This window comes from Chanos chanos, chromosome 10 (assembly GCF_902362185.1).
Source record: "Chanos chanos chromosome 10, fChaCha1.1, whole genome shotgun sequence".
Lineage (NCBI taxonomy): Eukaryota > Metazoa > Chordata > Actinopteri > Gonorynchiformes > Chanidae > Chanos > Chanos chanos.
In genome coordinates this window covers 8910841-8937703 of record NC_044504.1, presented here as the reverse complement: position 1 = coordinate 8937703, position 26863 = coordinate 8910841, and the positions used below count along the sequence as shown (strand labels likewise).

At 46.1% G+C, this 26863-nt stretch overlaps 1 protein-coding gene across 2 annotated transcripts; it reads right to left on the bottom strand.

Annotated features, from left to right (window-relative positions):
• Positions 1-2609: 2609 nt before the first annotated feature.
• raph1a (Ras association (RalGDS/AF-6) and pleckstrin homology domains 1a) lies at positions 2610-24514 on the bottom strand. 2 transcript variants are annotated; one of them, XM_030787054.1, is made up of 14 exons: positions 24395-24514; positions 23950-24052; positions 23212-23825; positions 20885-20959; positions 16591-16668; positions 13481-13640; positions 10373-10494; positions 9865-9930; positions 9605-9748; positions 7881-7991; positions 6889-6987; positions 6685-6805; positions 6312-6454; positions 2610-4787 (listed from the first exon to the last, which is right to left on the bottom strand). In XM_030787054.1, exons 1-14 carry the CDS (start codon positions 24512-24514, stop codon positions 2610-2612), a joined length of 4134 nt encoding a protein of 1377 aa, XP_030642914.1. The 2 variants fall into 2 exon arrangements, with proteins under 2 accessions (XP_030642914.1, XP_030642915.1); XM_030787055.1 differs by lacking the exon at positions 20885-20959.
• Positions 24515-26863: the final 2349 nt, after the last annotated feature.

Sequence of the window (26863 nt, the reverse complement as noted above, 5' to 3'; positions counted from 1 at the left end):
TCTTGCTTTGGTACCATGCTTTAAATTACAACATTTCTGGAATGTTTTTTTTCTCCCTTCTACAGATAGCGCAGGTGGGACTCAACACCTTTGACTTCAGGCTTCATTTTGGGATCAAAGAGACAGTGTGCCTGAGGCACTATGGGTGGAACCTGGAGCAATGCCACTTCAAACGAGGATCTTCAGTAAGAAAGCATGAGAGACACCATATACATAACCCTACACGAGACACACAATTCTCTACTTTATCAGGTCTATATACACACATGCCAGGCTGTTTGACTCATTTTATAACAATGTAATAACCCCAAACTGACTTGAATGTAAGACTGGCTGTTGTGTTGTGATGACCTGCGAGGTGTGTGTTTTTCACGCGCTCTGTGTCTGCCTCCAGCGGACAGGTTTGTGTTCCAGCGAGGTACGGGTCTCTGGTCACTTTAGCTCTCTGCTGTCTCTCAGCTGCACCGCAGACGACTCCAGCTCGGAGTCCAGCAGTGAGGAGATCTTACCACTGAAACCTGTAAACGCACGACTTTCTCTGACCCCGAGGTTCATCGTCTGCCGTGGTCCTCTCGGCTGCTCTCGCCTACTGTACTGACTTCAGCCGAGATCTTACGCTTCCTACAATCTTGGATCTTTCTCCAGTTCTTCAATATGTCGGCGTTAACAAAAATGACTGGCATACTGTGGCCCGTTCTTCCAAGCTATGTTAGTGCATGTGATCCAGTAACTGAGTGCTACGACAGTTAAAGTCTAGTCACTGTGAATGTAATGATGTTCTATAGCCCTTGGTGTGGACTGCTACACAAGAGGGAAAAAAAAACATTAATTTCACTCTGAGGTTAATTATGTTTCTGAAGGTTACTGAAAGTATTTTTGTTTTGAGTAAACCACAAGTGTCATAATTAGTACTGTCTAATCTGCAATATGTGGTTTAAAGTGTTTGATGAGAGAGGTCATTAAATGCCAAAGAAAAGTGATTGCCCGAGGCAGAGGTTTGCCACAGGGGAAAAACAACAGCACTATGATCTGATTGGACAGGAATTACACAGGTATATTGTTCTGTTTAAATGTAAGAGACATTTATTTCCCCATTTATTTTCTCAAAAATGTTCCTGACTTTAATGGGCACCTTAAGCCCTACATACCAGCCAACTTCTAATGATTCTAGTGATTTTTGTGTTTGTTTGGTTTTTCTTACTGGGACATTGTGGACAGTTGATAAAGTTTAATTCTCTTAGCCTTTAAACTGTAAACACATCTTGTCAGTTTGTCAAGTCCACAGACGGCGATCAAACTGAGAAATTCTGGATTGCACAGCAACTGAAGTTCCTCTAGCAACTTCTTGCTTTCAACCAAAACATTCAAATAAAGGGGAAACACTTGAGCAACTTCACAACTTGAAGCCAGGGTGGTCGTGAAATTGATCTAAACAGATAACTTAGCCCACTTTGGTAATGTTAGCAAAATAAATTATGGAGAGTTTTTTTTTCTTTCTGCAAAGTATTAGAGACGATGGCTTGGTTTGTAAACAGTTAGAGCTTCAGGTAAATGATTCCCCCTCGTTTATGTATGAGAGAAGAGCTAAAAGTCACCACTAATGCCAGGAACAGTAACTGTATGTACAGACAGATACAAATGAAAGCAACATAAACACAGCGAATGTGTCTCATCCTAGACACAGCCTAATTACACACACACACATACACACACCTACACACGCGCGCACACACACCCTCTCTGACAACGGATCAATTTTCAAAGACTAATGTCTGAACATTTGAGTGAACAGAGGGATCCCTATATCAATGCAAGAGAACAGATTATCTTTAGAATGCCAATCCTTTTCAAGACGAACAGTCTTTTTCTGGAGGGTCTCCGCTCGTTCAGGAGTCATCTGAAGAGATGTGAGGGGTAACTTCATTAGAATGTGTCCAACGCTGACGTACACTTTTTGAAATGAAGGATCCCGAGAGACTGAGAAAGGTCAAAGGTCACATGCCGTCGCTCATCGCTGAACGTGGGTAAACTCAATCGTTGAGAAAACACCTCTCTCACATATAAACACACACATACATGTACACACACACACACACACACCCACAGTCCACCTGCCCACCCACACGACCCCTCCCCCTCCCCACACAACATCTTCATCAGCCGTGATTTCTATTTTACGTTTAATGCTTTCAGTCAAGGGTTTTAGAAATTAAACTTTAAAATAAGAATATATTTCAGGTATTAAATAATTTCATATAAAAAAGGTAAAAGTGCCCTCCCCACCCCACCCCACGCCTTCCCAAAAGTCCAGATACACTTTATACACATTATCCCCTTTCCACACAGGTGAGTCCATGCAGTACCTATATATTGCAGAAAACCTCTATCAAGTCATGATGGGTATTACTGCTTACACATAATGCAAAGCGGCACAGAACACGCGGAGAAGCTCATATTGGTTTGACTTGCTTTTTCGATATTGTAGTAATAATCTGGGATTAAGATGAGGGATAATATTCTTATGCAGTCATGTGCGGCCTATGAGGATTAACACAGTTTCAGACAGTGACCCGCCCGATCCACAGGTCGCTCCCAGTGGTCAGTCCTCACTACCACTCTCTAGTCAGTTTGGTATTTTCGTCCCGTTTGGGTGGAGCTGGCGGAGGCCCCCGCCGTAACGTTGCATAGCCTGAGATGTTGGTGTTGGTGTAGCCAGTCCGTTTCTGCTGGCTCATTAGCAATTCGGGGGGTGGGGGCGGCAATGCCATGTCGTCCATGGTGGCCACGGGCTCCAGCTTAGCCGAGATACGGGACGAAGTGAGCGAGCCGTGCCTGGTCATGGACTTCCTCTTGAGAGTTCTGTTAAGGTCCTCCAGGAAGTTGGGCTGGATGGCGAGCGAGCCTTTGGGTGAGGTGGGAGGGATCTGAGAGCCGAATGGGGCCAGGGGAATCTGCTGGGGGGGAGGGGAGAGAGCCAGAGGCTCGGTGGGGCCGCTGCTCCGGCGCTGCATAGTAGGAGGAGGCGTCTTCTTCAGCGAACTCTGTTTCCACGACGACGTGGAGGAGGATAACTGGGGCTGAGGGTTGACCACGGCCACTTTCGGAGTGGTGGGGTGTAGCTCCGACGGCAACGGCGGTGGAGGCAGTAGCTCAGAGTCGGGCGGAGGGGGAGGGAAGAAATCGGTCTCAGGAGGCGGAGAGGGGAAGTCCGTGCTGGACTGCCTGTACTGGCCCTGTTTGCCCTGAAGAGCCAGGGGCAGGTTGGCTATGTTGATCTTGCCAGGCTTCGAGTGAGCGCGAGGCCCAGACAACGAGTCCTTGGACGGCGAACCCGTCGTGGAGGAGGGAGAAGAGAAGGAGTTGCTGGACGTCTGGCCGGGCTGAGCGAACATGCTCACCAGGTCCTCCACTTTCTTGGATTCTTGATATTCCACGGATGAGCTGGTCTTCACGCTGGAGTTGCGCTGAGGCGTCGGGGGCGGTCGTTTTCCCGCAGAGCCCACGGAGGATGTAGAGGACGTGGAGGGCGACTTCTTGATCGGCGAGCCTGTTTTGGCCGGCTGCAGGGGGGCAGGTGGAGGACTTGGAGCAGGTGGCGGAGGAGGGGGTGGTGGAAAATCCAGGCTGCTCTCTGGTGGAGGAGGCGGGAATTCAGGAGACTGAGGTTGAGCTGATCCGCCAGGCTGCCATCTGGGTTTGGTTTTAACCACAGGAGGGGACAAGGGGCTTTTGGAACCATCCAAAGTAACTGGAAACTGGCTGACTATTTGTTTAACCAAAGACGGAGTGGAGGACCCAGACAAGGTTGCAGCTTTGGAGGATACGCTGTGCTGTTTGGGCAGAGTTGGAGGTGGCTGGTTGGGACTGTGAGCAGAGGAGAGACTCTGTTGCTTTTTCATTGTACCAGAAGAGTGAGGTGGGGTTGGGGACAGCGGAGGGGCTAAAGGGGAGACGGGAGACATGGAGAGCCCAGGACCAGAGGGTTTAGGCGCAGTCTGGGGAGGGAAGCCACCAGAGAAGGTTTTGGGTGGTGCGGGGGGAGGTCCCGGTGCCTGCTGAGGAGGTGGGGGTGAGAAACATTGTGGAGGCTGTGGAGGTGGTGGGGGAGGGAGTGCTTCTTCTTGACCATCGGGCGAGAAGTCGTAGGTCATGTTGGGAAACTTCTGGGCTAAGAACTGCTGTAGGCCGTTGGTGCTAAGAGGCGGGTATTTGGGCTGCTCAGGGGGAGGCAGTGGGAGCATGACACCGTTGCTTTGTGGGTGAGGTGGGGGTGGTAGCTCGTCTTCTTGTGTGGGTGGAGGTGGGATATACTGAGGTAGACCAGGGCTGGGGGGTCCCATTTTTAGCACCGCCATGGCAGACCCCGGCGTGGGTATCGGAGGAGGAGGAGGGGGTGGAGGCGGAGGAGGCGCAGTGTCAGCTGACATCATGTTGCTGAGGAGCGGCTTAGCGCACTGCGGAGGGGGTGCTGGAGGCATCTGTTGCTGCTGCTGCTGTTGTTGTTGTGCCACCAGGGGGGGCTGTTTGTAGTGGTTGGGGGGCTGGGTGATATTCTGCAGACGGGCAATGGTGCTGTATTTGAACAGCGTGGGATTAGACGGGTAGGTGGGGTTAGGGAGAGGGGGAGGTGGCGGAGGAGGAGGAGGTGGTGATGGAGGAGAAGAAGAGGAGGACTGTGGGGAAACAGCGGTGTAACTGCTGTGACCTGTGGGAAGGGGCATGTGTGGCAGTTGGAGGGGGTAGGATGCCCGAGTAGGTTGTGGAGGCGGGGCCGAATCCGTTCTGACCTGCACGAGGAACATAGTGAGAGAGACAGGGAATGAGCAGATGCTGAGAGTTCCAACAAACATGGCATTTTCACACATCAGAAACACACACTCTGTGCTGTATAATAAACATTAATGTTTTTAAGAAGCTCTATGAATGTTAACAGTTACATGGAATGAACAATTCAGGAAAATGCATGTGAGGGCTATGGACGAGATGGGGGGAAAAAAGCAGTAGGCCACAGGAAAGAGTTGAATGTGTCTGACATTGTGTATCTGAGAAGAAAGTAAGTCTATATCCTCAGTGAGTCTGTAAAAAGAACCCAGACCCTATTGAACAGTGCACAGCAGTTTTCCCTGTTGAGATCAGCAGTTAAAATACTTAGCTTATCTAAAAGCCTTCAACATATTTACAAACCCTTTTTACATTCATTCAATTTCACCATTCTGTGCTCCCGGAGCTGCCAAAAAAAAAAAAAGAAACTGCAAATACTTACTGCTCAGGAGATTGTCTGATCAAATAGAGTACCACTATAACCACTGTGAAACTCCAAACCCCACCAAAATACACAACCACGGTCAGCATTATGAAAACAGAGTTCTTATTCACACCAAGACAGTAGCACACTCACAAACAAAACATGTCAAACGAAAGCACCAGTGATCAAACACACTTAGTTAAAAACACTCAATGTTAAAAACACTAATATCAGTGTGTCAATTTTCCAGTAGTCACCAACCATCACACCAAGGAGTGAATCCCTCTACACACACACCCACAGACACACACACAAAACCTGGTAGTGGAGTGATTAGTACTGTTTAGGTCAGTGAGGGGTTTTAAGACTCCACCGTTAAAGCAAAAGCATTTGCGACCCCCTAACCTCAGTCCCCACCAGCACACAAGGGCATGGCTTTTCGACACTTGACCTTCGACCCCTGGGGACACGTGTAGAGAGGGAGAAAGAGATGGGAACAGTAAACAAAATCTGTTATCCTCCCTGCAATCTTCATTTCAAATTCGCTTCATAAATACGTAGCCTACCATCAGCTTTCCTGTCAACCACAGTCGTCTTTCATTCCCTGTTCTTCAACAGAAACTACACTACTGATTCATTATGCTGTATGAACACTACCAACTGAGCATATAATGTGTCCATGTAGATGCAAAGTAAGAGCAGTTTCATACAATTACTCATATTCAGATATCCGACTTACCACAGAGTTCATATTCATAACACATTTGTTTCCTTTCTGTAAGGTCTAAGGAAGATTCTAAAGCACTACCCTGTCATTCATGAAGCATATTAACCCAGACCACGCTCTGATTTTCCCCATGTTCTTTAGTCTAAGAGCAGTTCCACAGTGGGCGTGGGAATGGGCTGATCTCAGAGAAACACAGCCTGCTGTCATTAGAAAAAGGTGACCTGTCAGGTAGAGTAAGGTAACTGGGGAGAAACAGAGATGGAAGAGAGAGAGAGACAAAGGGATGAAGAATTAAAAAAAAAAAAAACAGATGCTGGATGAAAGAACGGTCCAGGGCACCTTGGTGGTCTCTTCTATTTGTGTTCCTCTCTTCCAGGCCTCAGAGAAAATGGAGCTGACGGCACTCTGAGAACGAACGTGGCCGGAGGAAGTGGTCTCTGAGACGCCGCTGTCTGATTGGCTGGAGTGGTTGGACTGTGACTCTGTGATAATGACCAGAGAACCGTTACTCTTTTCCCTTCTCTGACTCATTCAGCAAACAGGTAAACATAACAGAGCAAAGGGAATCGTTGTATATACGTAAAGGTAAACACAGGTGATTCTGTGTTAGGATAATCTCAGCAGTCAGAGCATACAGGAAACATTCTTTTACTTGTGTATGCAAGCGTCTGTGTGACAGACAGGGCTACGTGTGCCAGAGTGTGGGACTGACCTGGGAGACTGGAGGAGCTGGAGCCAGACTTCATACTGGAGCTGGACAGAGAGGACCAGTCTTGGGCAGCTTCTGTGCGCTTCATGGCCTCCTGGTAGTTTATATACAGCTGCTTCCCGTACTTAAGAGGAGGAAAGAGTCGTTCAGCTATGTGCTCATGAGTAAGTTTTCAGCATGCTGCCAAACGAGGAGGGAGGCCGTTACCTTGGCAATGCGAATTCCGTTGATCCACTGATGCAGGGTCCTGATATCCTCACAGCACAGATACTTGATGTACTGAGATTTCTTCTGAATCTGGGGGTGCTGTTCAGAGAAAAACAGATAAACAATAAAACTTGTACTCATAAATTGGACTTATGTATTAAACTGGACACCAGCAGCACATGGGATGTAACTGAACAGCATATGGAATGTAATTTATAAATGCATTTAAGCTGCAGTTTGCCTTTATTCCTCTAGATGTCAGTATATCCTTCTAATGTGAAAGGGGTTCCCATGAGGTCCTATCAGATAATCTGTTCCCCATTAAGGCTGCATCTTTTATATAAACACTAGGCAACTGATATGATCTTAAAATTTAAAAAAAGAGTTGGGCGTTTTGGGCTCCCTGTTCTGTTCCCTATCAGCTCATATCCTGCATCGTATTTTTAACTTCTCCTGCTGCATTTTATTATACGTCTGTCTGTGCCCGTGTGAGCGATTAAGATTTTTATTTTTAACTTCTCTCATGAGTCCAGAGACCATAAATTTTAAAGCTCACAGCAGCTCAGGGGAAGTTTCCGGTCACGGCTCTGGTCTCCTGTGTCTTTACTTTCATCTCTCAGGGCTGCCTATATCCTATCTGCTTTCAACATCCAGAGGAACTGCTAAATATCAGTTTGACAACAAATTCAGTCTTATCTTCCTCAAAAAGACCAGACTACAACCACTGGGGTTAGCTACTCAGCCTCTACAGGACTCTGCCACGTGAAGAAAAAAAAAAAAAAAAAGAGACAAGAGAATGAATACAGGAGAAGTATCACTTTTCCTGGATAATGATACAGTACCACCAGCGAAACAGTCACTAATAACGGACTGAAATTCCCATCCAACACACCTGTTCTTCCCCTTGTGCCTCCAGGGCATAGGCGAGGAAACATGACGCTCAGATATACAGCCAGTGTAAAAAGTACACACACACATAGAGACCACTGTACCTTAAGAGCCATGCTATAGTCAGTTGGGGCCTTGTACTTGCTACGGTAGTCCTTCCCATAGTACACATTCACGTGGTCCAGCTGGAGGAAACACACCAGGTCTCTGGAGGCCTGTGAGGGACAGTGAAAGGAAAGAGGGTAAATCATAATGAAATAAAAAACAGTTAATCAACATATGAGCGCTGTATCTCAGACGATCTGTATTCTGATATAATTTCCTATTTGAAAAGCAGCTGCAGTCATGTCACTTTTTGCCCACAGGAGGGAGCTCCATGTGATGAAATGGAGCGTAGATAGCCCTACAATAACGCAATGCAACTGGATTTAATGAGCGAAAGGAGAAAGCTGTTACATAAGACGAAATGAAGAAACAGTCTGTGAAACACATCTTAAAACCATCAGTTTGCCTCATTTACTTCAAAATGGGTTTCTGTTTCTGGGTAGGATGCAGTATGGATCGGATGTGCAGAGATGATAGAATGAAGACAGGAATCCCTCTCGAAATCTTTAGTGTGGAGAGATAGTCTCAAGACCAAAGCTGCTTGCCTGTACTGAACTACACTTTAAACTATTTACTGGAGCAATCGAACCGTGACTACAGCAACAGCCATGGAGCAGCAACCGTGACCAGAGCAGAGTGCAGTGGTGTCTATGTCCTGAAGCTAATGACCTCTATTGAGTGAACACGAGCCGCATATGTGAACGGAGGGGTGGTCGATCCATAAACAGGAAATACCAGTGCTATCACTGATGGGCCGATCCCCCCCAGAGAGAGAAATCACTGCTCCTGGCAAAAAAAAAAAAAAAAAAAAAAAATCGACCAGAAGCACAACACTGGCCAATGATGTCCTTTCATTTCAATAACACTGGCCAATGACGTTCTTTCATTTCATTAACACTGGCCAATGACGTTCTTTCATTTCAATAACTATCAAACCATCTATTTAATGAAGGCCTTCACACGCAACGGCATTCAGTTTGTGTTTGACTTCATTACCGAGTTCAATTCTGAATATGAAATAAATATTCAGTCATTCTTGTTAACTTACAATGAAATGCACTCATTCGCCTCAAAACAGAGCCAGACTGTACGTGTGTGTGTGTGTGTTTGTTTGTGTTTGTGTGAGTATGTGCGTGTGTGAGTGTGTAAGTAAACACTTAATTCTACATGTTGATAGTCAGGGCTCTTCTTGAGGTTAATGGAGATATCTCAGACGGGGGGGGGGGGGGGGGGGGGGGGGTTTGGGATTAAGGCATGATGAGCATCTTGTGTGCTTAATGAATCCTTTAGTGTTAATCTGAGACCACATGCTCTGGACAACAGCCTCAGACACATCCAGATTATTAAATATTTACTGTTTGCCTTTCTTGGAACACCACTCAGGACAAACAGTGTTAGGCTGCCTATGGAGCTGTCACCAAACATGAGCACAAAACACAGACAGTGATTTCACCCTCCCCTGCTTCTAGCTTCAACTGATAGCTGCAACCATATGAATAACTGAATAACCACAAATGTGTGTTTGTGTAAATATGAGTGGGCGGATGACTGTGTTTTTGCATTTGTGTGTGAATGGTGCATGTGAAAGAATACGTGTGTGTGTGTGTGTGTGTGTGTGTGTGTGTGTGTGTGAGAGAGTAAGAGAGGGGGGGGGGCAGGGAGAGAGGGAGAGGGGAGAGAGGGAGAGAGAGAAAGAGAAAGACAGAGAATGGGAGAGAATGACCTTGGCTTTGCCCTTTGGCACATAGTAGATTCCAGAGGCTCGTAAGAGGAAGTAGCGCTTTTTCCATGACTTCTTTCCATCTTCCTTCAGCCATAGTACTCCCTCCATTTCAGGCACACTGATGGAGCTGCCACAGAAACACTCCTGTGGACACACACACACACACGCACACACACACACACACACACACAGTCAACTCAATAACTACCATATTTGCTTACAAGTGACCCACGTAAACTTCTCTGTGGGACATCTCTCACCTCCAGTAGAGCTTCTTTGTTTCTGTCTGCCATCTCACACGTCTCCTTCCGCCCTAGCAGATAGTTCTGTGAAAGCAGATTCAGGTAGTGAAGACTACAGTCAATGAAACAGTATTGCAGACACACAGGGCAGACTGAGTTAGTACAACATGCAGTCTTGGAAATAATCTAACAATCTAAAATTTTAAGACCCAGCATGCAGCTTTGGACAGACAGAGTCATTGAAACATCTGTGCCTAACAGTGGGTGGCAGACAGGGTGATTCCACTCCCCCAGACAGACGGCACTCACCCCTCCACCTCAAATCACATCAAATATTCATTCACGTTTGGCATGCACATCAAACTGACCTACTTCTGTGCACCCTCCAAACCAGGGGCTACCACACTTCATTCTCACTCCCCCCCGAGTGCTTGGACAGCCAGCGATGTGACCAACCGACACGAGGTGTGACGTACCGGGACTTTTAGAGACGGAGAGAGAGAAAGAGGGCGAGAAAGCACCTCACCTGAGGGTTTTTGAAGAGCGCGTATTTCTCGATGCGTTCAATGAACATGAGCCTGTTGGTGCTGTCTCGGGTCCAGTTGAGCAGATTCTCCACCAGGTTCTCGTGGTCCTCGAAGATCCGCTCTACGTGAGGGGCAGAGAAAGATTCTGTGTGAGGGGGGGGGGGGGGGGGGGGTGTGTGGAAAAACTGGCCGAGCGGTACTAAAGCAGATCAATTCGCCCTCAATTTGACTCGATCAATAAATTCCTTATGTGAGGAAGCCGAGGGTTAAGACTGCTCTTCAGTTCATGCGTGGAAAAATGATTAAACTGTTGTCAAATCAGAGAACTGAAACTGACTGATAATTCTGCACTCTAGTCCCATACCATCACTTTAATGGCTTCTGTTTTTAATTGTTCTTTTCCACTGGCCAGTGGGTCCTTCCTACTTAGGGTTTTGTTCTTTTCTTCTTAAGAGAATGACGTTAAAGTCACGGTTAAGCGCCCAGTTTCAAAGACTCTGCGTATAGAGTAATGCCAACCAAGGACCTCGGCACGGACACATACACCCCACAGTGCGTGGGTCAGACTCGAGAGGGAGAGAGAGACAGAGAGATGACGTTTGAGCGACTACATGCAAACGTTCCTGGCAGCGGAGCACTCTGTGACGGGACGGGCCCATCGGGCCGCTGAGCATTTGTCCTGTTCCGGTCCAATCTCTCACCCTTCAGACAGGAGCTGAAGAGTCTCTGAGAGAAATGCACTGTGGCACCTCAGAACACGATCTTACGTAAGAGCAGCACTTTCACAGGCCTTCAATCTAACACGCAGCCTCCAATGTGATAACGGTACACGACAAGCTGAAGTCAACTAAGCCACTGACAAAAATATCTAAATAAATCAATAAATAAATAAATAACAAACAAAAAAACAAAAACAAAAAAAAGCCCACTAAACAGAAATATTCTTTGATCTGACATGATAAAAGGCCTAAGAGGAGGAGAGAATGAGAGCTACTGCCCCAATGAATCTGAAACAAACGAATTTAAAATGGAATTGAAAATCCCTAATCTGGTGGATTACAAAATAAATCCATTAGGTGATTAAAAACTCTTGAGGAATTAGTGATCCTTTACACCCCTTATGGCAACGCAGCAGATTAATCTCAATCCCAGTCCATCAGCATTCTCCCTTCAAAAAAAAAAATCCCATCTCTGCAAACATCTGCAGGTCCAGCCAATAATTTACTCTTTTTTGGTGTTGTTACGCATTCAGCACTGAAGAAATGATCTTTAAAGTCATTTTCTAATTCATAAGTAAATAATATGTTTTTTCAGTATAAATGTGCAGAATGTTCACGTGCACACACAAAGGCTGTCCTGGTATCATAGGAGCACATTAATGTTGGCATGGCCACAACATATCAGTAGAGAGCGGCAGAGCTGAAGCCGCTGACTCCGGTGTCCGTCTCTATGACGATCGACCGACTTTCATCCCTGTTATGAGTCAGCTGAGCTGTGCCGTTCTCAGTCACGCGAGTTTTGGCTCAGCGCCGGGGGGCACCGTACAGCCCGGTCTCAGTGGATGCGGCAGAAAATATCAGTTTAGAACATCTCCTCCGACATCCTCTCCAGCGCTACGTTCATCCCAGATCTCTCTACTACTCTCTTACTCCTGCTTTCCTCTCCTCTCCTCTCCTCTCCCACTGGAGGATGTGTGTATGTTAGTACAAGCCCCGGAGATGTGGGTTAACTCATACGCATGAACGCCTCAGACCTACATTAAGAGCAATGCATGAGACGTAGCACTGCCTTAACCCTGCTGTGAGAGAGAGAGAGAGAGAGAGAGAGCACTGCCTTAACCCTGCTGTGAGAGAGAGAGAGAGAGAGAGAGAGAGAGAGAGAGAGAGAGAGCACTGCCTTAACCCTGCTGTGTGAGAGAGAGAGAGAGAGATAGAGAGCGAGAGCACTGCCTTAACCCTGCTGTGAGAGAGAGAGAGAGAGAGAGAGAGAGAGAGCACTGCCTTAACCCTGCTGTGAGAGAGAGAGAGAGAGAGAGAGAGAGAGAGAGAGAGAGAGAGCACTGCCTTAACCCTGCTGTGTGAGAGAGAGAGAGAGAGATAGAGAGCGAGAGCACTGCCTTAACCCTGCTGTGTGAGAGAGAGAGAGAGAGAGAGAGAGAGAGAGAGAGAGAGAGAGAGAGAGAGAGAGAGAGAAAGAGAGAGAGCACTGCCTTAACCCTGCTGTGAGAGAGAGAGAGAGAGCACTGCCTTAACCCTGCTGTGTGAGAGAGAGAGAGAGAGAGAGGGAGAGAGCACTGCCTTAACCCTGCTGTGAGAGAGAGAGAGAGAGAGAGGGAGAGAGCACTGCCTTAACCCTGCTGTGTGAGAGAGAGAGAGAGAGAGAGGGAGAGAGAGAGAGAGAGAGAGCACTGCCTTAACCCTGAGAGAGAGAGCGCAATAGTTTGAACCCCTTTCATATGGGTTTTTCAAACAGAAAGAGAGAAAGAGCGAGAGCATGAGTGAGCGAGAGAAAGAGAGAGGGCGAAAGAGAGGTACCAGGATATGACAGGGGTGGTAACTGTGCAGGCCTCTAATTTCTTCCAACCACCTGCTCAAAACTGACAGTCCCTGCATTACTAGAATGTAATGATGGCAAATACTTCCCGGTAATGTTCTTCAAATCCCTGATATTTAATTTCATATTTCATGTCTTTGGAATAACCCTCCCCTCGTACAAACATAACTGCATTGGCTAATCCCACCAGAATTTCATAAAATGCACTCAGTACTAATGCTAATGCTAATCTGCAATGAGGATAAAACAAATCGAATTGGACCCTTTATGTTTTTAAGAAGATAAAAGAATTTTTTTTAATAAAAATAAAACAAAGAGACTGTCTGAGTCTGCAGCGAGAGAGGGGGGGGGGGGGGGGTGTCAGCCTGTCCAACAAATGCTATCTTTACAAACTGAAAGAAAAACCATTTGGTCTTTATTATTATTATTATTATTATTATTATTATTATTATTATTATTATTATTATTATTATTATTATTATCTATGTGCATGATGGGAGACTGAGAGAGGGCATGGGGACAGGAGATGGGCTTAGGCTCTGAGTGACATGTACCCATCTGAAGCTCTGTGATGATTTCCACCAGGGCCCAGTCTGGGCTGTATCCGCAGTGAGACTTATCCAGCAGGCTGTCCAGCACCTGTCTCACCGTCTGACGCTCGTCCACCATCATGGTCTTGGAGCTCTCGTCTGATAGGTGCACTCTGATCACCAGCTGCAGAACAAACAATGCAAAAACAACATCAGACTTTCATTCTATTTATTTATCTCTTTTTTTTTTTGTCTTCTTTAAAACGTACCCTGCTGTGTATAAAGAAACTCAGTCGAGAAAAAACACGTCCGGCTAGAGTCACGAGGGAGGTCGGTCGCGTTTGACTGAAATTAACCACACAAACCGCAGTTAAGTGACAAAACCACTGATTCACACGCACGGGTTTTCGGAGTTCCCGCCGACACATGCTCCTGTGCCCCTGGGTTGTGCTTTTGTTCTGGTTTTTTGTGACATTTTAGTGGGTGATTTGGTCTACTGAAAGCACTGCAGGCATCCCTTAATCTCTGTGGCGCATAGCATAAGCCACACTGACAGACTCAAGCTGCCTCATCCATTCCAGCCCAGAGATGAGATGAAATAACCTAAATATCTGCTCGGAACAACCCCCCGCCCCTTCTCGGTATTAGAACAACAAGGCAGCACATCTGCAAGAAGACTACAAAAACACGCTGCAACTAGTCAGAACTCACTCGGCCTTAACACACACACACACACACACACACACACACACACAGTGACCTACATTCAACACCGACTCTATGTTATGACCTGTGAAGACAGTGTACAATACATCCCCCCTCGCTCTCTCTCTCTCTCTCATACACTCACACACACACACATACATACACACACGTCAAAACGTGCAAAAATGCAGAAGTCCCGTGAGCAGATTAAAGTAGGCTAAACCCTGCATGAGGGTGAAAGTTGAAAGGCCGAGTGAACTAACTCTCAGCTGTAGTAAAGATTCTGACGTACTCTCCTATTCAGATGAATAAGTGAGGCAGTAGACTGCCATAAAGAAGCACAGCCTGGCCCTTACTACACTGGATAAAAGAAAAAAAAAAAGGCTGGAAAAATGTTCAAGTGTCAGAGATCGGTATTTAGCCATCATTCATCGTCTCTGGCAGGTTTCTGCTGAGTATCACAACATTGCATCCCCTAGGCCTCATATCTGTGTGGCATTATGACTATCTCCCAACATATTAACATGTTCTTCAAAACTTTTATTGCATACAAGTCAACTCCAGTCGCCTCCACTCACTGAGTATATGGTGTTGGTCTGTTTAAAAAAAATGAAATAGAAAAAGTTGAAAAAAAAAAACACAGTTCAAAGAAGAGACTGCTGGATGCCTAAGATGTCTGAAGATCTTATCAAACAAAGAAGCAACTTGCCCTGCTCCATTTCCCTCAGACTCTAGAGTGCAACCCAAGTGCATCCTTTGCATTAAAAGGCACGACATAGTTTTCTTGGCCATTACATGTGTGTACTGATACTCTTAGGTGGAGAATGTTAAGACAGGTCCTTAAGAACATACTTCACAGCGTCTTAGTATCTAGTGCAACACAAACAAAATGCATGTTTTTTATATCTCAATGGGTTTACATTGTCCACTTTTTATATATTCCATAAAGACAGAATGGTCTACCATTTATACCATTAATATTTGCTAATTAGCATGAGAGAATAGAGAGGGCACTTTTAGGTGCAAGAAATATATATATACATATATATATGTATGTGTGTGTGTGTGTGTGTATATACATACACACACACATATATATACTGTATATCTCACAGCATTACATCTCCATGACAGTGAGCAGAAGCCATTTTCGCATACACAACTGCAGAGGACAGCACACACACACACACACACGCTCACGTTCATACACACAGACAGAGAGAGAGAGAGAGAGAGAGAGAGAGAGGATTTCCTTGCAGACAGAGGTAGTGATCAGGAGATGAGTGGACTCCTCCCCTCCCTCCTGTAGGGATTAGCTGCATAATCAGACTGTCCTCTGCTCTCACTGCCTGATCTGCGTTGCATTACCAGAGCTGGCTCTGATAGACAGATTACACTCTGCCTGCTCCACAGGCCTCTCACTGACTCTGGGTCACCAGGCGTGCACTCCCGTGCCTCTCCACTGGGTTAACACTGGGACAGGCCGGAGCTAATCCCAGTGCTCCGCTCTCTACATCCACCCTTTTGGGCGAGACTGTGGGACACTCTAGTTTCGGTGTAGTTTCACAGAAGTTTTAATGCATTTTTATGTTATGGTAGTTTCAGTCTATTATAGTCTTCTAGTGCCCAAAGGCTCTGTGTAGTTTCTGTGCTGCAGCTCTGACCCAGAAATAGAGCTCATCTACACTCACATCCAACAAACACAAGGGGGAGTCTGATAACACACACACACACGCACGCGCGCGCGCACACACACACACACACACACGCACGCACACACACACGCACACAGAAGCCCTCTTAAAAAACAGTTTACACTGTGTTACTTGAGCTCATTGTAGCTTTCTAGCTATCTCTTTCAGAGAAAGACATGACACACTTCTCCAGTTCCTTCAAACAAACTGAACTCTGCTGATAGCTTAACAAACACACTCAATATTACAAGTCAGCAGACCCATGTGCAGTACTTTGTGTAGAGTGTGGTAAAGCCATGCACAGAATCTCTGCTGAGTAATTCCTCTGATCATGGACCATTCTCAGTGCTGCATGTGCTGTAAGAACCCATGTTAACTGTATCCCTACATTACTGATCCAGACCAGAGGAGATCATACTATTGTAATATAGACTACTACACTCATAGTCTGTCACATAAACAGTTTATACCACTCATCCAATCTACCTTGTCCATCAGACTTACAACAGCTGACATTTATAGCAAAGCAGCAACACTCAAATATACTGTGGGAAATCATATTGCAGTGTTTCTAAATCTTGGTCCTGAATGTTTCAGTTCTCTCGCTGCTCTAACACACATGCTTTGGCTAAATGACAGCTCAGCTGCTGCAGTTCATCTGATCTAATCCAGGGCGTGTTTCTGTATTCTAATCCAGGCGTATTGCACACCCCGCCTGGGTTTGTAGGTACTCACCTTTTTAACCTGAGCCTCCTTGATCTTCTCAAGGGCCACCCGAATCTTCTCCGCTTTCAGTTTGGCAGCCTGTTCCTCCTACACACACACACACATATATATATATGAAAACATTACCACTGCAGAATACAGTAAAGAGGCACACTGTAAACAACCCATTCACGCTCCTTTCTGATAAACAGCGAAATGTGACATTTTCTGAACGCTCCTCACTTACCTGGCTTTTCCAGCAAGACGCCATTACCACTATTTGTTTCTCTCAACGTAAGAACAACAGGCAGCGTAGTGTCTCTGTGCGACTCGGGCCCAGAGAACTACATTAATCACAGTTAAAAGTTAAAGGGCTAAAGGCTCCCTGTATAAAGAGGCATTAATCCCATTGTCAGAAGAGTTTCTTTCAGAGATGGCTGTGGGATCAGGTCAGTCTTGTTTATCTCCAGGTTGCATTTGGCTTTTTCCCCCCGTCACCACATTAAAGAGACCTGCTTTTCCCTGTGAGCCGGTCTGTGGAATCCGACACGCAGAGGCAGCAGCAGCAGAGGCTAAAGCAGTAGCCCTATCACCCGAGACGCTTTCCCCAGCAGAGACAACGGCAAAGAGTCCGACAGAAAAAAACAATGACGATTCCTCTGTCTTAACATCTTTGGTATCCTCTTGGAATATCTGGTTTTATCCCGCACCTGCACTACACCAAGTGCATTCTCACTATGGAGGCTGTGTTTATGGCTGTTGAGTAGATCAGGTTGGACCTGGCGCTAGTGTTGCTATGAGTTTTAGACTCTCAGAGAGATCCAGGCGAGATTCCCTAATACACTGATAACAGGAGGTTAGACAATCCTCCTCCCAACTAGGATAAAGGAGAGGGGAGCAGTGCCAAGCCCTTCTATTGTAACTGTTCTCTCTCTCTCTCTTTCACTTACACATGAAGAGATGAGTGCTCTCCCTTTCTCTTTCACACACATTCACCAGCTGAGCCCTCCCACTCTTGCTCTACCTTTCCCTCTCTCTCTCTCTCTCCCTCTGAGCTGTTGGCCTGGCTTTGTGAACGTGCTGGCACACATAGTGTAATCCTCTCTCAGCGGTAGTGGTCAAGCAGTCAGCGGGATGCAGGGAGGAAGTCATGCCCAATAGGCCAGCCAATCAAACTGCGCTTGCTGTGTCCAGACCAAACCTTCCGTTGGTTATGGCCAATCAAATATGAGATTGGACTATCAAAAACATTCCTTCACTCCCCCTTGTACCAGAAGGTCCTTATTTTCAGGAACCAAATGGCAAATGAGGGAATTAAGACTCAAGCCTCTTAACTGCACCTCACAAGTGCCACAGCACCCCCCCCCCCAAAGACCAGTATTCTGCGGTTGAGATTTAGCGACAGCAAATGGAAAGTGCACGTATGTTAAAGGGGCAATAAGAATATGGTGATGGAATTACGCTATCACTCCAGCATTCATTTTCAAGCAGGATTACATCTGAATAACGGCATTTATGAATCTAATGATTCCGATCACAGAGAGTCAGATTAAAATCCGCGATTAAGTGTAAATGTCTGCTCTCCATATTCAACACTGACCTACATTTTTGCCAATACTGGAATGCAAATTCATTATTGCCTCTGTTGTCTACGGGGAAGAGGCATTTCTCTGGAGCTGGGATATTTTCTGCTGCTTGTTTGCTGTGGCATGTATAATGAGATGATCTGACTCATATGAAAGAAAACACAGGAAGTGGGGCAAAGCTGACTATGAATGTGGCACAGACTGCAGAGAACTGAGTTACACTGACACACAGCAGTCCTTTAAGAGATGCGTTCTCCCGGACATCAGCGTTTCTAGAACTGGACGCTCATCGTGTGATGTGGGCTGAGTTAACATTAGGCTGGAGGCACAAGCGTTTGGAGAACTAGGCGTATATGCAAACGCTCGGTTCGGGTTCATCCGTCGGATGAAGGGGGAAAAACGCTGGGATGACTGACAGGAAGGTTTATAATTCAAACAGCTGCTCCGCTGACCCAGAATCCCTCTGCACGTGCGACCCAGATGTGCGCTGTCCGCTCACTGATCAATATTAATTAAAAAAGACTGTTAATGCCTCCATTGAAGCCTCCATATGTGAAATGAAACATTTATATGTGCATAAAGAGAAACAGGAAGATCTGTCCCCTCAGAAACAGGATGGGACTCTCTCTCTCTCTCTCTCTCAGTGAAGGTGAAGACAGGAAGTGGAGTCTGAGCAGGGGTCACCCCCAATTTTATTACAGGATAAAAGAGATATATATATATCACTGTTATTAGGGACCAAAGACCAATCATAAATTATAGGCAATTATAAGCACTTGACTAACTTTATGAAACAGCATATCATTATTAAAAGTGTCTTGGTGGCTGAAGGTCTTGATGTAATTTTTTCAAACATGAGGATGTGACTCGTGAGAAATACCTAATATCTATTAGGTCATAATGCACAGAGGTGTTTCAGTATTCTGCCTTCCTCAATATGCTGACAAGTACAGCACTGTGAAACACAAACAGATAAAAAAAAAAAAAAACATACCTGCCCATCATTAGTCACAAGCTAATTGCCACTGTCATAAATAATTACTGAACCACAGCTAACAGTGGGCAGCACAGTTTATGCATCTCTAATGTCATAAATATATTTCCGATTAAAAATAAATAAATTTATAAAGTGATTGTTTTTCGTTTTATATATTGAAGTACATTCTTTTTGTGTCGACACGGGTGCTCACACAATACTGCGCAGTTAGAGCCCATTTAGAGAGGACACATAATACCCACAGAAACAACGCAGAAGTTGCGGTAAGATGAAGTCATCACCCCACCCCCTTGCCCCTTCCCGGACCTCCCCCGCACCTCCCTGCCCTGCACCTCCTCAGACATGTAAGTGAACAGCCATCTCTGACAGATACCCTCTTGTTTGTAATTTTGTGTGTTTCGCTGAAACAGAATCCAGTGGGGATGTGCATGGCATCTGCAGGCCTGTTGTCTCACACAGAGATAATGTCACCTGCACTCACCACCTGTTCCTGACCTGTTTAAACTGCCTCAAGCACTTACTCCTTTATGTATCACAGGATACAGTAAGTGTTTAAAGAATACACAGTTTCTAATGACTGGCTCTGGAGCTGTACAATACCAACACAAGCTAAAAGAGACAATGACTTCAGACATGCTATAATGACTCCTGTCAGGCCCAATGGGGAATGTAAGGTAAAAGGGCGTTTTAACAAAATTCATCTGCAATAAATACTGCAGTTTTTGTGTTTTTAACTGTTTTTTTTTTTTTATGTTTACCACATGCCTGTGAAGGAGACATGCAGCTCCAGCTTAAGTCATGTAAAAGTTAGAGCTGTCTAAGACATTAATCAAAGATAAAAGCACTACATCTAAAACCCTGAACGACACAGCCATCCTTAACCTCTCCGTACAGTCAAACCAGCCTTGGGAAAGAACATCTTCAGTCAGTGTTTCAAGTGTATTCATTACAGGCATGCTTAGCACAAACACATACTGTACAAAAGACACAGACTCACAGACACACAACTGTACGCAGTGCAATTATGTGTGTGCGTGTGTTACCCTTTAACTGTTTGGTTCAAAATGGAAACTGTGGAACAAGATGGGGAAAACGGAACATGAAACAATATTTCAGTAATAATTACACTAGCGTTCAGCACTAGTGCACGTCTAAACACATTATTTTGCACACACACGCACGCACGCGCAGAGGCAGAAAAACACCCGCATCATAAAAAAAAAAAAGCACGCTTTAAACGACACACAGTCAAGCTGCACGCTGACTCTGGTCTGAAGTTCATTTTTCCAATAAACCAGTCCTGTAAATCATGCACAATCTAGCGGAACACTGACTACAAAGCACAGACACATCTGAGGAGCCAAAGGACCACGGTCATGGGAAACATGCGGCGTGTGGATCTGGAGAGTCATTCCAGAAAGGTCCTTTCACTGCATCCTCTCCTTCCCAGTCTCTACTGCTTCTAACATGGTCTGACTGGGGAACCGCAAAATGACATTAAGTCCATGCAGACCACGCTAATCTATGCAGACTTTAACGGGATTAGTGTTGCTGAAGGAGAAGAAGCAAAGAGAGGAGGTGTTCTTAGGAGAACCGGGACTGCGGGAGAACCTGGGAGAGAGCGGGGAGCTTGAAGCAGGGAGTGGAGTTAGCAGATCAGCGGAGGAGACAGACGTACACGCGTCCACATGCAGACAGAAAGGGAAAAAAACAAAAACAAAAACAAAAAACAAAGCATCACCTTGGTCAGCAAGTGAGAAGGTTTTCCTGCACTGTTTTTCAGAATCAGAGAGGTCTGCCTGTCCAGATATGAGTGCTTTACACAGAGACAAGAGGACAAGAAGACAAGAAACATCAGAGCCAATGGAAGTCAAACCCACATATGATCTATAATTAAGTCTGAAAGGCACAGAAAAATTTGTCATTTGTAGATTGTGAATAGAAAAATCATTATGAATTCACCACAAGAAAATAATCGACGGAAGTGAAAGTAGGTGTGTTCAGGGTTAGTTGAGGTGGTGTGACAGAAAGCCTAACTGATTGCCCTGAGCTGGGTTTGCTGTGTGTGTATGTTAGACAGAAGCATTGTGAGTCAGGGAAATGAAATGTGTGAAAGATCAGAGTGCGGCTGATTGCAGGATGTGTAGATTGGGCTGGTGATGAAAGACTGAATCTGTGTGTGTGTGTGTGTGTGTGTGTGTGTGTGCGTGCGTGCGCGCGCGAGTGTGCGAATGTGTGTGTGTGTGAGAGTGTGTGTGTGTGTGTGTGGGTGCGAGTGCGAGTGTGTGTGTGTGTGTGTGTGTGCGTGCGAGTGTCTGTTTGCCCAAAGGTAATCTTATCTGATGCAAGTGCAGCTCATTATGTGGATGGAGAACCTGATCATACATATCAACACACACACACACACACACACACACACCACACACACCACACAGACAAAAGTGAGGTAAAGACGGTGGAAGTGGGTACATGTGGGGTTGTCATAAAACAGCAGCTCAGTGTCTGTGTGACTGTAAACACAGCCGTGGCCTCTAAAACCTGATGATCCTCTGATACCTGTCTGTCTACAAGATTCAAAGCATTTCCTTAATCTCCTAACCCGTACTCCTTCCCTCACAGAGAGAGAGAGAGAGAGAGAGAGAGAGAGAGAGAGAAAGATAGAGAGAGATAGACAGAAAGAGAGGGAGAGAGTGAGAGAGAAAGATAGAAAGAGAGAGAGAGAAATATAGAGAGAGATAGACAGAAAGAGAGGGAGACAGAGAGTGACAGTATACTAACAGATTTTGTCTCCTGTGTCTCTCATCACAACTCTATATGCTAACATTATAAGATGTTTACAGTTCACAGTAAATATCAAGGCTTATTCAAAGTTGATCAAATACTCTCAAATCCAAAAAAATCAAAGAAAATGAAAACACACACTCACATGCTGGACCCAAATATTTAAGGTAAGCAAACTGTCAGACAGTCCAGTGAAAGCAGCTCCAACATGGGAACAAGGAGCTGGGCATCTGATCCTCTGTTATTCTCATTCCACTTTGCTCTCTCTCTCTCTGTCTCTCTCTCTCTCTCTCTGTCTCCGTCTCTCTCTGTCCCCCCCTCTCTCTCTGTCTCTCTCTCTTTCTCTGTCTCTCTCTCTTTCTCTGTCTCTCTCTCTTTCTCTGTCTCTCTCTCTCTGTCTCCCTGTCTCCCTCTCTCTCTCTCTGTCTCCATAACAATCACTCTTCATCAGTCACATCTCTCTTGTTCTCACACTAGATGGGTCTGCACTCTTTTGTTAAAACCGACTTGCTCTCAGCTTGATTTAATCTGTGTTTGACAGACTGCATTTATAAGGAGTCAGTTTATCTAGATGGGAGTGTGATAGGGGTCCGTTGCCGTAGCAATGGAGCGGGAAAGAGGCAATATTAGATGATCCTGGCTGTGGAAGAAAGCTGAGCTATTTTTAGCCACATTTGACTGAGGCAAACCTGTGATGTCAACATACTCACACACACAGAGCTGGGATAAAGAGGATTGTCTAACTGAGACGCTCGCTTGTGTTTGTGGAGAGGTTGAGTTTCATCTCTGTGAGATGTCGAAGGTTGATGTTTGTATTATCTGTGAAGGCTGCTTCTGTAACTTGTGTAACTGTAACAATGAGAGCTCACTCATCCTCAATGGTAATTACAGATATGGCCACAGCTATAACAAGAACAATGTTTTGTCTTTCATAGCTATGCATTAGTTTAAAAAACACTAATTCTCTTGCTCCTGCAGAAACCCCTTAACTCTAAAACAAGAGGGAACAAAGCAGTTTTTCTCAGCTGTCATGAGATACTCACGAAATCTTCAAAAACATTTATTGGCCTCAGCAACTTCAATGCTATCAGTACGTAGAGCTGTACGAGTTATGGGGTTTCTGCAGGATGTAAACAAAATACCTGTCGTCGGTTGAGAGCTGACGCCTCTGTTTGTTCACAAGAGAAACTTCTTTCTCTCAATGTGAAGAATGTGCATACAGAGAGGAATTCATAGGGGTTTACAGGGCTGTGGTCCTTGTATGACGTGATGAGGTGGGATGTTTACCTCCGAGTTGGGCAAATCCTGCCCGTGGTGGAGCTGCAGCCCGTCTGGTTCAGGCGATTTGTCCAGTGAGTCCATGCTGGAGGCGGACGCGGAGTTGATGCTGGACCGCGACGAGAAGGTGATGGCTCGGACCTCGTGCTCGCTGACCGTGCCTACCGAGCCCGTGCGTCTGTGCTGCTTGCCGGCCGGCCTCCGCGTCGTGGAGGTGGAGTAGGGGGCGGAGCTGGTGGAAGCTAAGGAGGTGGAGCTTTGCCTGGCGGCCTCGTCCATGCTCTGCGAAGCCCTGTCCAGCTGGGCGGTGATGTCGTCCAGGGAGAAGTTGGAGGCGAGAGGTGGGCGGCTCTGGGCGTGGCCCACCCTGACGGTGGACGCGGGGGAAACTCGGGTGCTGCTGGAGGCGCTTCCGCAGCTGCTCCCGCTTCCTCCGCTGCTCGTGTGTTTGGTGCTGCTGCTGCGCCCAGCCGGGGGCTTCTGTCGGACTTTGGTATCGCCGGGGACGGCAAGGCGGGAGGAACCGCTGCTGGACTTGCCGATGGTGCTCAGTTCTTGTTCAATAGAGCACAGGTCTGCCATTAAAGCATCTAGATCCACACCGTCCCCCTGGTTAAGAGCCTCTGAACACACTCACAGGTAGGGACACACACACACACACACAGTCACAGTGTAAGTTTGTGGATCAGATCAGGAGATGAATGAATGCACTGAGGGTTAGAGAGAGAGCTATTAGCACTAACTCACCGTTTATGTTATACACAGAGAAGCGGTAGGAGAAGTTGGCCAAGTTTGTCTCTTGTCTGAGTGGAGCTTTCTGCACCCTCTCAGGCCTCCCATCATCCAAACTCTGAAGATAACACACACACACACACACACACACACAGTGTAAAACAGACATTTTGCAGCACAAGCATTTATAGAGATGGGTTGCACTGACAGAGAGGACCGGGACTTAGTGGGGTGAACTGACCTCAGTACAGGTAAGAGACCAGGCAGACTGAATCAGGTTAATGAGCTTTATCACTCACACATTCAACTCCCCTGTTGTCACATATTATCAATCCACTGACAACCTTAACAGACCTATAATACTATTTTCAATAACAAGCACAAGCCTGTGTGATAGAATTTCTCTCTCTCTCTTTCTCTGACCTGTGTGACAGAATTTCTCTCTCTCTCTTTCTCTGACCTGTGTGAGTTTGTCGAGCTCGCCGAGCCAGGCTCCAAACATTTTATCCAGGTCCTGATCCTCCTTATCACTGTCCTCCTCCGCTGCATGATCCAGCTCTTCATCTGACAGCTGCTCCATCTGAAACACACACACACACACGCACGCACACACACAAACACACACGCACGCACACACAAACATATGAGCTTTAGGAAAGCCATACAACAGATCCTGTTTGTTGATGAAAAAGAGGAGTAGGTTAAGCAGTCAAATTCATATAGTTTAAAAATGGGCAGTGACACATGCTTTATGTTCAGCCTCATTACTCTGTTCCAATATACTTTACACAGGCCCATCCAAAATAACATGTGTCCAAGAACACAGCATTTCTCTGTCTTATGGCCCCATTGTTACTACAGGTTTATCTCCCAGGCCCTCTAGTCCAATAGTCCTGCAGTCACTTGATTCTACAAACCTCTGTATATCTCTGACTGGCTAAGGACACTCTTTACTGAGCCCAGACACTGACATGTGCAGCTCTGTGCACCCATTAACCTGATTTAAACAAGCTTTCTATGCACAAGTTGTAAATCCTTCAGAGTAATGATATTATACTGCCCTCTGGTGGACAATTCCTATCACAGGGCAGTGGCCTCATGGCAGAACAATTTACTGTGGTGCTATTCAAGACCTGTCACTTTGTGAATTATGGACGGATTATGTAACTATGTAACATCAGGAAAACAGACTCAGTCACAAAACTGGGCCCCTAGTGCTGATTAATTTATGACACACTCATAACTACATAGAGAGGAAGGTATTTGAAGACCCTGTGTGTGTGTGTGTGTGTGTGTGTGTGTGTGTGTGTGTTCTAAAATCACAGCAGGTTTGGAAATCATCTCTTGGGTTTAATGGTTTTGGCACTATGCGGAGGTACACAGCAGTACTGTTGTCATTACAAACTCTGCTCTACCACATTTCTGCACCGCAGTTCTACTCAAGCACTCAGTCCTGCTCTACAGTCACCTGCTCCACTCTAATCTATGTTCCCTATACCTTACATTACAGCACATTTAAAACAGTCCAGTCACAACACAAACATTGAGTGAGTAGGAATAATCCTATAAGCCTATTAAAATTCCTCCGGATGCTTCTGAAGTCTATAACTTGGGTGGTGAAATCGCGTGGTGAGGCTGTACCAGTCTGTGGCAGCAGCCAGTGCCACCCAAAACACGACTGCCCCCCCCCCCCCCCCACGGGTTAGGTCTTCTATGACTAAAGAGGAGGTGAGATCAGCATCACTCGAGGGTATGTTGCGGCTGGCCGTCCGTTTCCACGGCGCTGAAATGACCCCTGCTCCAGCCTGTTAGGACTGAGATACAGCAGGGCAGGAGTTTACACTGTCTCACTCCTCACCAGATGTAAACACAGCCGCGCTCAACGTCTGTGTGCTATTATAAATCAGTCATGTCAGCAAGAACTTACCGGAACATAACTGCAACAAAATGAGGACTTGTTCTCTAACGCACGTTAAGACAGCAGGCTCACATCACAGACTGACAAGATCAGATCCAGCCAATCGGAGCCTCTGTGTCACCTGTACTGAGGTAACATACTGTATGCAAAAAAAAAAAGTGATCACAGAGAAGTGGTGAATGTGGGAACACGTGGCCAAATGTTTCTTTCCTCGGTCCATCCTCAGGCTGGGCCTACAATAGGTCAGAGGTCAGGGCAAATCACTAAATTGCGACCCCACCAGGGAGGACCTCGGCGCGGCTATGAGCGGGGGTTCTAGGAGAAAATCACTGAAGGTCGTCAGTCATGGAGGAAAAGCACCGAGCCGACAGTCAGACCCGATATCCGACTGAAGGACGGGACTTTTTCTGTTTCTCCAAAATACAGCTGCTGAACTATAACGCTCCATGGTCTCCTTCACAACTCCACTGCCTTCTTTTTCATTTCTTTCTCCTAGGCTGACGTATGGTTTTTGTTTTTTTTTTAAGTGCATTTCGTTTGTTTTCCACTCTCAACCCCGATTTCTGTTCTCTGTACGACAATCTGATGTGGAACCTTGTAGTTGGTGTTTTTGCTGTTCCCCTTTGGAGAGAGTGTGAGGGAGAGAAAACAGTGGGAATTAAAGAGCACGGTCTCAGAGAGTTGTGCTACAATTAGCTCCTTGTGGTTGCATGCCCTGTCATTTGGGACAAAAGTGGCAGACTCAGGGCGTAGGCCACTCCCTGACTAGCAAACACACTCACAAACACACACACACACACACACACACACACACACACCCTAGAGACTACACGTGTTTAAGAGTCACACCCTCTGGGAAAGGGAGCTTGCGTTACATAAGACGCTGACAGAGATTCTGTATTCAGACCAGTGCATGACGGAGACTCAGTGCTGGGAACAGTGGATGACACACTCCCTGTACTGGGCGGTGGAAAAGTGCAGGCTGTGTGAGGAGAGAGAGAGAGAGAGAGA

Bases quoted from the DNA above. Each gene is read 5' to 3' on its own strand.
- raph1a (XM_030787054.1), bottom strand. From the start codon at position 24,514: ATGGAGCAGCTGTCAGATGAAGAGCTGGATCATGCAGCGGAGGAGGAC. The intron at 9,931-10,372 runs GTGAGGTGCTTT...CTGCTTTCACAG, and splicing joins CGCTCTTCAAAAACCCTCAG to AACTATCTGCTAGGGCGGAA. The intron at 7,992-9,604 runs GTCATTCTCTCC...TGTCCCTCACAG, and splicing joins TGCCAAAGGGCAAAGCCAAG to GCCTCCAGAGACCTGGTGTG.